This window comes from Berkeleyomyces rouxiae, assembly GCF_048999995.1.
Source record: "Berkeleyomyces rouxiae strain 22BRR77 chromosome Unknown BrBRR77_ptg000003l, whole genome shotgun sequence".
NCBI classification, from domain to species: Eukaryota; Fungi; Ascomycota; class Sordariomycetes; order Microascales; family Ceratocystidaceae; genus Berkeleyomyces; species Berkeleyomyces rouxiae.
Window position 1 is genome coordinate 1,017,478 of NW_027396493.1, and position 13,179 is coordinate 1,030,656.

The window sequence follows — 13,179 nt, forward strand, 5'->3', positions numbered from 1 at the left end:
CACTGTCACAGGAATAACCAGAGGGGGAGAGTTACCATAATCGATAGCATTATCAAGAGAACAAGTGCTGATTCTCAAGAGACCCTCATCAGCAGCGTCAGGGCTAGCCAGGACCAGAGGGGAATGGGTCGGTAGCCCTTCTAGTTTTTTGACGCATCAGGCGCAGGGGCCGTCGAGGGAGCCCGGGTAGAAGTGGAGGGAGAAGGGACAGTAGCTGCGCGAAGAGCAAGGTTGTTTTTGGGGCAAGCCTTTAGCATGTGGTCCTTTGCGCCACACTTCCAACAAACACCCTTTGCCATTTTGCCGTCAGCAGTCTTACGGAAGGGTAGACCGTTGGCATCGGGACCTGCAGAGGTACCCTTAGCTGGCTTGGTGTTGGGGACAGCTTTTTGGGCGCCAGCATTTCTCGAACGAGAATCTTGCTGAAAGGGGACCACACCAGGAGGCGGTTGGATTTTCCCGTTGTTTCCCCGGGTTCGGTTGTTGATCGTATTGTCCAGCGTGTTGCAGAAATTAGCGAACTGATCAAGCGTTCCCTTAGGGGCAGGATAGGTGTTCCAAGCCAGAGCGTCCTGTATGTGGGGCTTGAGGCCTCGCTGAAATAGTGCAATGGTGAAATCAGCGTCGGCCCAACCGAGTTTCTTCAACAGCGTTGTAAAAGCAGAGTGATAGGCAGTACAAGTACCTGTCTGCTTTAAGTCGAAGATCTGCTGGGTCGCAGTCATGCGCCAGTCAGGGTCATCGAAAGCCTCAGCTAACGATTTCATAAAATCGTCGTACGTTTCAAAGTTCATGTGTCCAGTGGCCGGGTCCATCCGAGGCATGGCCCAATCCAGAGCGCCATCTCTAAGGTAGGAGAAGGCAGTCATCAGCTTGCGCTGCTCCGTGCGGTGGTGCTTGGGTGCAGCAGCAAATTTGACCGCAAGTTGCCTCTGGAACGCCTGGAAGCCTTGCTGATTGCCATCATAGGGCACGACATCAAGATGCTTGTCGGCCTCTTTCAACGGATCGGCATCCTCTTCCCGTTTGACTCGGGGAAGAGACTCAAGGGAGTTGAAGCGGGCTTCAGCGCCAGCCTGGAACGCAGCCCAGTAAACCTGAGCCGCATCAGGAACAGAGCCAACGGGGATGGGCGGGGCACCATCGTCGGTGCGCAGACCAGACATGTAAGCCGCCACAATAGCCATTTTGATCTCAGCACTGAACTCCCTAGGAAGGGCACCGAGATGCCAGTTCTCAGGAGTTCGGTCAGGAATCGACAGGAGGAACGTATTGAGATGCTCGATCATTTCGCGAGTGAGGGCCATTGCGAGTTGAAACGTAATAGAGAGGGAAAAATAAATGAGGAGAGAAAAAAGTGCCAAAGAGAGCCAAAGTTGTAATAGCGTCGGGTCTTCAAATGAAGCTTAACAAAATATTACGGATAGGGCCCGAAGAAAGGATTAGGGTTCCGGGTACAGCCAACGACTCGGGACAATGATAGGTTCCTGAGGTGGACAGTCGGGCCTGTGGAGGAAGACGTCAGTTAGACAGAGTGCTAAGACGTATGGTCGGTTGAGATGAAGAGGCAACACACAACTTAGATGGCTATTCTGAGAATAGAGCGGCACAAAGAGGAAGGAGGAGGAACAATCACACACTTCAAAGAAGAAGAAAGGTTGAACTGCAAAGAAAGCAAGAACAGAATGGTATAAAGAAGAAGAAGAAGGTAAGCAAGTGCATGTGATTGTTAAGCTTGGAGAACAAGAGTAAACCTGATCAACTCAGGGCAGGAGACGACGATATTTATGTTGTCGGCGCTCCTGACAAAACTCTGTCTTCCCAAGCTAGAAACAATCAACATCTAACTACGAACAAAAGATAAGTCTCGTGTAAACAAGACGTAACAGGTTCGTAACAATCGAACCAGATAACAACCCCCACCTAAGCACGCAATGGCAATTGCAACAAGAAAACTCCGCAGCAGCAGAACAACGTCTATCAGAGCACCCGTGCTCAGCACATCCCACGACAACCTCATATCCGTTGATCAACTCACGATCTACACAGACCAACCTGTGCCATAAGCGCATCTTCATAGGTCGCCGACCTTCGGCGTTGTGGAAAAGAAGAGTGGGGTAGGTCTCATGCATAACCCTTAGCATGAGCAGTGTCAGGATAGCTATTCATGACAGGTACGCACGCTGTCAAACTAGACACGCCCACCGGTATCCACCCCGTCTTCCACGTGAGTCTTGTCCGCCGCGCCCGTGATGACCCTCTGCCTTCCCAAGTCTTAGCCAACCCGGAACCACCTGCAATCGCGCCCGAAGAAGCCTCCGGCGATTTAGTGGCTGGCGAGTACCTTGTCGACGAGATCCTACAACACAAGGTCGTCGACAAACGTCACAAAGTGCTCGTCCAGTGGACTGGATGGGCAGAGCCAACATGGGAACCCTTGTCACACGTCCTAGACACAGCAGCGCTCGAGAGATACGAGCAGACCCACGAGTGCCCCTGGAAGTTGCCAGCAGTCCCCCGGAGGAGAGGGAGGAGGAGGCGATTGTAACGATCTATGGATCGAGGTAGGCTCAGGCTCCGCCCTCACCGCCGTTTACACCGCCGTCCACACCGCCTTGCACACCGCCGTTACTCACCGCCTGCCAAACCCGTGTGCACACCGTCGTTGTCAAGGGTACGCGTCATACCTCTACCGCGCGTATATAGATAGTGTTGTTTCCGCCCGTTTTCTTGTACATTAGTCTTTTCTCTTTATCTGTTTCTTAATTTATTTCTGCTGTTCTAAAAGCGTTCTCCTTTAGACCGTAAAGCCTTACAAGCTGGGCCTCGGAAGCTGACTCCTTGAGGCGTTCCAGGACAAGGAAGACCTCGTTCATGATGGCGGCGTTCTGCTCGTCGCGGCGGCGCTTGCGCTCCATCATGAGAGCAATCTCTCGGGCGCGCTTCGCCGGAATCGTCTGGGTGTCGTTGGTGTCGTTGTCATCGCGCTGAGCCTGGCTGAACACGAACGGCTTCCCATCCAGTGCCTTGGGCGTCGGCGTTGTCGCGTCTGAGTCGCACGTGTCGGGTGTCGAGGGAATCTCAACAACCGGCGCATCTTCAACATCTACATCGACTTTCATCGATAAGGTGACGGGCGCATGCTGCGACGGTGAACGCAGCAGCTCGTCGTCGTCGGAACGCGGTTCCTGGCTCGCCATCTGGGCGAAACTCAGCCCCAGGCGCGTCGTGCTGCGCGTTTCATCGCGCGCGGTCGGTTTCTTGTCTATTTTGTTCGATGCACTGCTCGAACTAGTCTTGGAATCAATTGAGCTGTTGCTCAGAGTCGTTTTGGTGAGTTTTTCTGTCGATTTGGCCATTTTTGCGAATTGTTTTCTGAGAGCTGGTGCAGCTTTAATTACAGGCAGATCCTCAAGGGACATAGAAACTACCTCTACTCTTTTCCCGAGCCTTCCACGCTAGAGGAATACTCGGCCGGCTTAAACTGCCCTGTTTTCTGGACCTTGGGCTTCCTGCTCTCGTACTCGTGAGCCTTGCCTCCTTCAGGACCCTTTCGTTTGACCAGCGATTTGGAAGAAGGACATCCACGTGAAATATGGCCCATCTTGCCGCAAGCATAGCACTTGGGGCCTGTTGCTGGTTCCACAGCCTTCTTCCCCGCCTTCTTGGTCTCACGCCTTTCTTTTGTGGGCTCGCTCTTCTTGGGTTCCTTGTAGCCCGCCCTCCAGAACTTGCTCATCTTGTAGCAGACGTCTTCGACTTTCTCGAATTCCACGACGTCCTGCCGCATGTACTCTCTTTGCAGCCAGTTCGGGAAAAGGTTGACTATTCGGGTCGCCTCGAAGCATTCACCCGGTCTCCGTCTCTCCTCGATCCGGAACAGGAGTTTCTGGTATTCATTCATGAATTCCAATGGATCCTCGTTTTCCACAGGTTTCAGGCTTAACAGATTTGCAACTGTCTCCTTCTTCCTCTGTCCCGGACCGGCGTGCTCCTTTCGGAGGAAGGACTTCAGTTCCTCGAACGTTGGGTCTTCGAGTCCTTTGGCCACTTTGTGGCTTCGTCAAGTCTTGCTCATGGCCTGGGTCATCTGGTTGGAGGCCCACATGACATAAAAGCGGTCGGGTTGGTTTGGTGCCAACGTCTGGTTGACCTCTTGCAACCCCGAGAGCCAGTCTTCGACCTCACCCAACGTAGCATCCTTCTTGAGCTTTTGTACACTGTACGGCGGCGTCTTCGGGATCTTGGGCCGGGAGTTCGCTTCTTGGTTCTTGATCATGGCTTTTGTCATTTCTTCCAGAGTGGTTCGGTGCCGCTCATCGGTCTTCCGCTGTTGTTCGGCGGTATGCGCCACAACGGGCTAATTCTTAGAGACGTTCTCTTTGAAGGGGACTACCTCCTGGTTGGTTTTGCTGGCTGCGCTGCGAGTGATCTTCTTGGGAGCCATTGTGAAAGAAGAGAAAAGAAAGATAAAGTGTTTTGGGTAAAAAGAACAGTAGAATCGAGTTGAAAAGGAAGTCAAACTTCTAGAGCTAAACGCGTAGAAGTTGAAGAGTGTAATATGGTAGGGTGGTGGTGTATTGAATGGGTATAGAAGTTTCACTAATTGGTAGATAGAATGTGTAGAACTTGACGGTCTTACACCTTACCATATTACAGAGACGAAGAGGATGAGGCGCCAGGTGATCCTGACGTACTCGACGTCGTCCGTCGGAATGCCCAAAAGGTCGACACTATGGCACAGGAGTGCCGTGGTCTTCGACATGTTCGCTCGTTGAAAGACGGTGCTGAGCCACGGCTGGGGTGGGGAGCTTTCTGCGGGAGGCATGGGAGAGGTGACGTTAATCAGAGCCAAAGTTTTGGTAAGGCTCGGAAAGTGGTTGGGGTCGCGCAGATAGGCGAGGGATTCTTCTGTTGTCGCAGAAGAGGCGAAACGGTCATCAAATGAGTGTTTGTTGCGACCGGAGTCTCCCGATTCGGAAGCGCTAGAACCCTCGTCGGAGGAGTAGGGTTCATCTTTGACTGGCATGGGTGGTTTGCCGTCTGTGGCGTCCTATTGGGGGGGGGGGCCTTTGAGCGGGTGTTAGGCATGATGGTTATTGGAGAGCAAAGAAAAGTTGGAGGGTAGGTAGTGGAAGCGGGCAAAAGGCTCATAACCTACCGATACCACCAACCTGCTTAACACCCATACGTCTTAGCACTTTGTCTAACTGACGTCAACAGGGACACGTGGAAAACGGGGTGTATGCGCATGGTGCGCGGCAATTGCAGTCAGTAAGCGCGAGAACAAATCCGTTCAGCCACTTTGAACGGACCCAGTTTCTTGTAGTCCAGTTTCTCCGAAGGTCGCGTGATTTTGATGTTGCGCCGAAGAAGTCACACTGAATCTCCTTTTTGGAACGCCGGCGCCGAAGACCTCCGCTTGTTGGCTTGTTCCGCCATCCAATCCAGGCTCCATGAGATCTCTGTTTTGAGAAAGTCGCAAATGTTGTTCAACTCTTCCACAAAGTCTCTTAGGGGCCCGTCGAGCGTGGAGCCGGCGAAGGCCTCACGACCACTCCTAGGATGATACCCATAGTTCGCAAAAAACGGCGACAGCTCAGTGGAGCTGTACTGGGTATCATTGTAGCAGAATTCTGCCATCGGGAGGAAGGAGGACCAATTGTCTTGACGGTAGCTGGCATAAGCGCGCAAGTATTGTTTCAAGATACCGTTCACCCGTTCCGTCTGGCTATCAGTCTGAGGATGAAACGCGGTACTTAGGTTCTGTGCAACGCCAAGAAGATTTGCCAGCGCTTTGGAGAAGCTGGCCGTGAAAAGGGAGCCACGGTCGGAAATTACGTCGGTAGGTAGGCCATGAAGGTGAAAATGTGGGTCAAATATAAACGGGCGAAACCTGGGGCGTCTAGGGTAGACAGACACGGAACAAAGTGAGCCATTTTGCTAAGCCTGTCAACGACGACTAGAATCATGTCGTAGCCGTTGGACAGCGGTAAGTCAGTGATAAAGTCAAGGGACACTGAAGTCCAGCGTGCTTGCGGAATTGCCAAAGGCTTCAAAAGGCCATAAGGTCTGCGTCGAGCGGCCTTGACTCGCTGGCAGACATCACAGTTGCGAACATATTGGATTACATCTTGTCGCATCTGTGGCCACCAGTATTCCCTAGCCAGAAGTTCAAAAGTGTTCTTTCTGTAAGGCTCTGCGGACTCAAGAACGCTTTTTAGAACAGCTGATAGATTGAAGAAACAGATACGGAACAGAACCAAGTTATATGATGGGAAAGCAGAACAACAACTGGTTGAATACGCATCGCTGGTATGGCGCGTAACCTTGTCAACAGAGGGCGGTGTGGAAACAGGCGTTGTGCAAGAGCGGCTGGTTTTGATTTTGGATGCCACAAGCTCGACGGTTTGGGGAAGGGACAGGTTGTAGTCCCATTGGGTGCCCATAAATTGGAACATGGCGAGGCGCCAAGTGTTCAGGGCAAGGGGGAGGGCGATGTCAACCCACAACGTACTTCGTTCAGACCTCTATCGTTTTAGAGTGAGCTCTCTGTTCCAACAATCTCATAATTTCCCGTTGGGGCGTACTTGGGACCGAGCAACGAGGCGTACCTCTGGTATGACGTGAAGAACGTCAAGGGGACCTCGCCTTCTTTGGGGGTCAGCTCTTTCAGCGCATCGACCGTATCTTTGATGCACTGCTCGTGACTTGCGTGTTCCTTCCTCAGGAAAGACGCAAGTTCGTCCAAAGTCGGGTTGTCCCACCCCTTGGCTCGACGGTGGCCCCGCTAGCTGTTCTGCATATTGGTGTGCATCTGCGCAACCGCCCATACCACGTAGTAGCGGTCTGGCTGGTCGGGGGGGCATAGTGGCGTTCACCTCCTGAATGCCAGCCAGCCAGTCCTCCACTTCGCCAATCGCCGCGTCCAGTTTGAGCTTCTGGACGCTGTACGCGGGGGCCTTGGGAGCTCTGCGGCGCAAGGCCGCCTCCTGGGTACCGTTCAGGGCCTTGGTCACTTGTTCCAACGCAGCTTGCTGCCGTTAGTCGGCCTTGTCGGCCCGCTCTGCTAGGTGGGGCATGAGGTGCTGAGCCCATTCGGGCACTTCAGCTGGGACCTTACCACGTTTGGTCGTGGCAGAGGTTCCCGAATCTTCTTTCTGGATTCCGGGCTCATCGCAAGCGCTTTCCGAGCTGGGGCTCAAGTTCTCCACGGGGGTCTCCGGGTGTGCGTGCCCACCCTCCGTTTCAGGAGCCGCTTTTTTGCCCTCCAGATTACTCGTAGCGCTACAAAGACCTTTCTGGGTAACCGTGATAGACTTGTAGGATAAGTTAAGTGGAGGTGAGGTAAAAAAATGGATAATAAAGGGTGGTGAGAAAAGATATTGTATAGAAATACCAACTCCAAAGCCAAACAGGGGGAAGTTGAAGAATGTAATTTGGCCCTGTGCTTGAGTTAGTTTTGGTTTTGCTCTTCAATTTGAGATCTTTGTCCATTGCATCCCAGACAGCGAAGCGTGTGGCGAGGTACACGTTGTGCGACATACGAGTACCACTTAGTGGCTATGTCAACCAAGCATCCGCTGAAGACGGATCCAGCCTTCTTCAACTTTTCGAGCACCGTATTGGCGTTCTCCTTGGTGTTGACAAGAACCGAGAAGCCGGATCGTACGGGTTTAACCGTATCGATTTCGGTGGGCAGAACGCCGAGGCGGGTCAAGATTGCTGCCTTGGCAGTGGTTGCTCCATATATGTGTTGGGAGGATGTCGGGGAAAGCCAGATGAAGGCATGGTTGTCTTCCTCTGGCTTGTTGCGGGGAGCACTGTTCTTCTTCCTGCGGGTGTTTTCAGGGGCCGGCAGGTCGCGGGCCGCGAGCGCCACGGACACATACGAGGGGCTTGCGGCTGGTTGGGCCGGGGCTGTCTCGTTCGAGCCGTCCGTGCGTCTGTTCTTCAACTTGGACAGCTCGTTGGCGCGTGGGGTTTTGTCGGTGTTGGGCTCTAGGTTGAGGCCGGGAGTTCTGCGCCAGGGCGGCGGTCTGCTTGAGCCCAATAGATTCTTGGGCCGGCGAGTTTATTGTTTTAGAAATAGCCGCTCAGGCTTTGTTTATTTATTTATTATTTTTAAAGTCCTGGGGTCCACAGATAGCCGCTGAGGCGGCGTTGTAGAACTCAGTTTCAAGGGAGGTCTGCGGGTCCGGGATCACAGTCTCGAACGCGTCTTGTAGGCGCTGCGCGATCGCACTCACCGCCGTGATTCTGGCGGGTAGGTTCCCGATGGAGGCCATCACCTCTTCGAGGTTCATGGCGGAGCAAGGTGTGCAATCTGAGAATCAGTTGCTTTGGTTTAAAAGGGCGGAATGTCACTGTTAGGTCTTTTTTGATGAGGTCGTGGAGCAGTTTGGCCATCTTTGTCTTCACCTCGGCATTCCTTCTCTCGGTAGCTCCATTGGTCTGTGGGTGATAGGCGGTGGACAGACGGCGATCGATCTTGAGAATTGTGCAGAGCCGTTTCCAGAACATATTGGCTAATTGGCGGTCGGAAGCAATGCTGTTTGGAAGGCCATGGCGAGGGTAGTAAGCTTCCAAGAAACGGCTGGCAAGGTACTTGATATCTAGGCTGCGGCAGGCTATAAGGATGACACCTTTCGACAGATGGTCCACGACAGTCATGACGTGCTTGTAGACTTTTCCTTCCTTCTTGCACGGCGGGAGAGGGCCAATCAGATCTATGCCAATGTCACGCCAGATGCGGTCAGGTACCGGAAGGGGCTTCAGGAGGCCTTGCTTGAGCTGGCGCATGACGTTCGTGCTACCGCAGATTTCGCAGTTGCGGCAGAACCGTTTGACATCCGCTGTATAGTGCGGCCAGAATTAGGTCTTGGAAACCTCCTGGCACATGATTCTCTGGCCCGTGTGGACTAGTGTGACGGTATCGTGAATCTCTTGTAACAGAGCCGTCCTAAGAGGTTCCCACTGGGGCACCCATAATCTCGATCTGAATCGTAGTCGGCCTTCGGAATGTAGAGTGCATTCAGACAGTGATACTGGGTAACTGAGCAGACTCTGGAGCAGTTGTCAGTTGCGAGCCCGAAGGCGATAGTCGCCGTAGCGTTCTAGGATATTCAAACGAGGGGGTGCATCAGGTAGCAGAGACAGTTTTTCGGCACGGTGTTCAATCATCAGGCTGAACGCACTTAACAGGTTAGCCCAACAGATCTGTCTCTCTGTCAGCTGTTATGCAGAGGTGAAATTCAACAAGCTTTTGTGGTCTGTCAACACTCGGATGGGACCCTGGGCGCCACACAGATCTCCTCTTCACTCCTTGAGGGCTCAGACAATTGCCGGTGTTTCCTTGCCGTGGATCTCGTAGTTTGCCTCGGTGGATAATGGCTTCTGGCTGATGTAGGCATGCACAGGAGATATCCTTGAGTGTCAAGAAGGCTGCTTGGCACTCGAGAGACCAGGCAAAGGGAACTGAGTAACCAGTCAGTGAAGTAAGAGAAGCAGCTACTTGGGCAAACTTCTTGATAAAGGGACGGTAGAAGTTGGCAAAATCTAAGAAGCCATGAAGATTCTTCTTGCTGCTGGGCATGGGCCAGTCTTTAATAGCCTGCACTTTGGCGGGGTCCATTGTTGCTTTTCCAGGCTTGATGATGCAGCTCAGGTACTTGGCTTATTGAACGACGAACTCGCATTTGTCGATATTGACTGTCAGTCCAGCCTTCACAAGCTTGACTAGGACTTGGTTAACCTGTTCTTTGTGTTCTTTCAAAGAGACGTCCATATAAACCAGTATGTCATCAGTTAAGTGGAGCAGAAGAGGTCCAGATACTCTTGCAAGACTGAGTTTAGGAACCGTTGGAACTGGGGAAAGGTATTTGACAACCCAAAAAGCGTCGCATTTCGCTCAAAAGAGCCTAGGCGCGTACAAAAAGGGGATTTCCATTCGTGTCCTGGCTCGATGTGGATGTTGTGGAAGGCTGCGACCACATCAAGCTTTGTGAACCACTGGGAATTACTGATTTACCGTAAAGTGTATTTTGAAGTTCGGCAGCGGGTACCCATCTTTCTTCATTAACTTGTTCAACAGTCGGTAGTCCACACAGAATCTGAGCCCACTACTGGGTTTCTTAACAAACAGGATGAGGGCAGCGGCAGGCGGCGTGGGTGCGTATAGCGCTTCTAGTTCGAAGACGACGATATTACTTGGGTCGACCCAGCCGCAGTTCCTTTTCTACTTGTCGGTAGAGGGTTCTTTCTCTTTGGCCAGTTTTTCTTGTATGCCGACAGCAATGGTTTTCAACTCGTGGTGCCGGATCTTAATGCGTACGACTTAGAGTTCAGTAGGAGCAAGTACTGCGAGGGTATCAATATGCCGCGGCATGTGGAATCGGGAAGTTGGGGAGTACAGTAAAAGCTGCTAATGAGCACAGTCTACCATAGCTTTGTAGTCGTTAAGCCAAGGGTATTGCATAAGTGGTCCGGCGTCATGAAGATTGGCGGGGAAGTGGTGGTGACATATTCATGAAGCCACTCAACGTCACCAAGCGGCTAAGGCGGGTCGGTGTGAGTAACATCGACATCAGGGCGACTCTAAACAGACAACGGCAATATCACTTAGCCTGTCTATTCGTCTTGTTGCAAGCAACTTGTCTCCCCAGTTGAGAGTTGTCATTCATATCAGGGGTGGGTGTGTGCCATGAGGAAAAAAGCATAGGTGTGATGGACAACAGTGGCGATCTAATGTAGGATTCCATTCCAAGTTCCAGGACTAAATGGCCATTAACGACTTCTAGTTCGGCGGAAACTTTTCTTAATATCTTGTGTGTGATCAGGCTGTTGTGTGTATATCAACAGACGGTGTCGCGTGCGCAGATCTCCTCGGCTTAAACGGCTAAGCATTCTTGAGTGACAATATGTTAGCTCTTGAAAACCGACAAAGGCTCATTAGTAGCTGCGATACATTCACCCGTTGGGCATCGAGCACAGATATCGCAGTCTACGCCAAGATTCCAGCAAAATGCAGCCCGTGCACATAACCAAGACCGGGCAGCTCTGGAGCACATCGGCGGCTCTGTAAAGTCGAAGCACGACAACAAAGGCGTGGTGAGACAAATCTCTAAGATGGACGGGCAACTCACTCTGAATGTGCATGATTCCATAGCATCGTAGCCAGTAAGATGGAATCAGGCGCTGGTCAAGTGCTACGAACGAGCTCCTCAGACCAGGTAGACCAGGTCACCCTGGAGTTCACGACCGATCAATTGCGTCGTTTGACAGCAGCCACGCGGCCCATGGGTGCAAATTCAAAGAGTTGTTGATTATTGTTATTCGACGTGTCGGGGTCGTTCGTTATTTAGCGCGTCGTGTCTCGCGTAATTTCACGAGTAGAATCGGTGCCGCAGAGAGCTGACATACATGCTGTATATCCGCGTGGTCGATTGGGATTGCTCGGAAATCAGAGGAGGTCAAATGCATGAGTCGCGCTTGAAGAATCTAGAGATGCGGAGTTTTTCTTACTCACTTGCCAGATCGTCAATACGCAATAAAGTGTGGGGATAGTCCAGGGTTATCTACTTTAGGGTTATTGTCAGCTTTTCTAGTTCAGCCCAGGATTATTCCACAAGTAATCGAGCTCATGGCTACCTAATGCACAGGGAAAGCATGTGGCGTCTATCCCAGGAAGTGTTTAGAATTTTTTTATGCAGACCATCAAGATCTCTGACTCCGTTACAGTACTCCCCGTTCTTTGACAAGGACTCTTCAACAGCTAACTAGTTGGTTATTCAGGACCTCTGTCGTACAAACCGCCCAGTTTTAGCCTTGTGCTACAAAAACCAAAGTACATGTGTACCTGGGCCCCACAAAACTTTAACATCCGCCCCGAATGAACGGACGCAAGCTTTTTTCATCACTCTATAAAACGACACCATGTCATCCAGTCTCCGACTTCCGGTTCGCGCATATCTGCGCAGACCAATCAACCTAATGTCCCACGGTCAACAACCCTGTCTCAATGCGAATTCCTTCACGTACGAGCATTTCCTCGAACCGCCTCCATGTTTATACTGACTCATGCATCTCATCTAGACCATCACGTTCTCGCTCCTATGCGTCCCGGCCGCGTCCAGCAGAGGACGTCCTCAGGACCAGAAAATGGCCTCTCCTGGGCGCTCTCAGCGTTGCTGTAGGCATGGGGTACTACATCAACATTCTGTTCCTGGCTCCACAGGCATCACCCTGCTGTCAACACACCCAAGAATCTGCAGCACCCACAGGGAGACCAACACCCGCATCCAACATGACAGCCGACGACTTTGACAAAAGCCTCAACAGCACCGAGTCCTGGTCCGGGATTCTGAAGCTGCGAGCTAAAATGAGTCAGCAGGCGTGCGGAGCCGTGCTAGAAGTGGCCGCTGGAACGGGCCGCAACATGGAGTATTACGACTGGTCGACACTGTTTCCCAAAACCCCCGCAGACATTCTGCGAAGAAACACAAAAAAGGAGACCCGCGTCACGTCATATACCGCCGTGGATATCTCGTCTGAAATGCTCGAGGTCGCTGATGCCAAGTTCCGCAGCGCCGTCCCGCTCGACGCTGCCGTCACACCTTGTGCAACCGTGATCCGTGGCACAACCGAGGGCCAAATAGCCGGGTCTCTAGACTATTCAGACGGCGTAGTCCGGCTTGTACGAAGCGACGTTCAAAGTTTTATCCCGGCGCCTGTGGACGCGAAAAAGTACGACACTGTTATACAGACATTTGGTCTCTGCAGTGTTTCCAGTCCTGAATCTGTGCTCGCCAACATTGCGGCTGTCACGCAGCTGGGAACCGGAAAGATTATCCTGCTTGAGCATGGAAAGGCGTCTTATGGATTCGTAAACAGGCTTCTCGATCAAAGTGCGCCACAGCATTTCGAAAAGTACGGGTGTTGGTGGAATCGTGACATTGAGCAAATTGTTCGCCAAGCTACGGAGAAAGTACCGGGCTTAGAGATTGTCAAAATTCAAAAGCCCTGGTTCCAACTGGGGACTCTCTACTGGATAGAGCTAAGAGTTAATTCGTAGCAGACCCATGACTATGTACATATATAGAGCACTCATGTGAAGTTGAAAAAAAGAATCTTGTTTTAGTTGTATTCTATGTGAGGGGATGAATGTAGATCGCAAGCAAA

At 51.9% G+C, this 13,179-nt stretch overlaps 6 protein-coding genes across 6 annotated transcripts; 1 reads left to right on the plus strand and 5 right to left on the minus strand.

Annotated features, from left to right (window-relative positions):
• Positions 1 to 140: 140 nt before the first annotated feature.
• On the minus strand, positions 141 to 1,307 carry BROUX77_003470 (uncharacterized protein; the record flags this gene model as incomplete). The annotated part of the gene is made up of 1 exon (XM_073748125.1): positions 141 to 1,307. The coding sequence occupies one exon, from the start codon at positions 1,305 to 1,307 to the stop codon at positions 141 to 143; it is 1,167 nt and encodes a 388-aa protein (XP_073605895.1).
• Positions 1,308 to 2,762: 1,455 nt separating this feature from the next.
• Positions 2,763 to 3,359, minus strand: BROUX77_003471 (uncharacterized protein; the record flags this gene model as incomplete). The annotated part of the gene is made up of 1 exon (XM_073748126.1): positions 2,763 to 3,359. The coding sequence occupies one exon, from the start codon at positions 3,357 to 3,359 to the stop codon at positions 2,763 to 2,765; it is 597 nt and encodes a 198-aa protein (XP_073605896.1).
• Positions 3,360 to 4,063: 704 nt separating this feature from the next.
• Positions 4,064 to 4,447, minus strand: BROUX77_003472 (uncharacterized protein; the record flags this gene model as incomplete). Its single annotated transcript, XM_073748127.1, has 2 exons — positions 4,064 to 4,330; positions 4,397 to 4,447. 2 exons carry the CDS (start codon positions 4,445 to 4,447, stop codon positions 4,064 to 4,066), a joined length of 318 nt encoding a protein of 105 aa, XP_073605897.1.
• Positions 4,448 to 4,645: 198 nt separating this feature from the next.
• Positions 4,646 to 5,029, minus strand: BROUX77_003473 (uncharacterized protein; the record flags this gene model as incomplete). Its single annotated transcript, XM_073748128.1, has 1 exon — positions 4,646 to 5,029. One exon carries the CDS (start codon positions 5,027 to 5,029, stop codon positions 4,646 to 4,648), a length of 384 nt encoding a protein of 127 aa, XP_073605898.1.
• A 2,014-nt stretch (positions 5,030 to 7,043) lies between these two features.
• On the minus strand, positions 7,044 to 9,634 carry BROUX77_003474 (uncharacterized protein; the record flags this gene model as incomplete). The annotated part of the gene is made up of 4 exons (XM_073748129.1): positions 7,044 to 7,287; positions 7,548 to 8,001; positions 8,250 to 8,855; positions 9,487 to 9,634. 4 exons carry the CDS (start codon positions 9,632 to 9,634, stop codon positions 7,044 to 7,046), a joined length of 1,452 nt encoding a protein of 483 aa, XP_073605899.1.
• Positions 9,635 to 12,304: 2,670 nt separating this feature from the next.
• On the plus strand, positions 12,305 to 13,072 carry BROUX77_003475 (uncharacterized protein; the record flags this gene model as incomplete). Its single annotated transcript, XM_073748130.1, has 1 exon — positions 12,305 to 13,072. One exon carries the CDS (start codon positions 12,305 to 12,307, stop codon positions 13,070 to 13,072), a length of 768 nt encoding a protein of 255 aa, XP_073605900.1.
• Between the last annotated feature and the right edge of the window lie 107 nt (positions 13,073 to 13,179).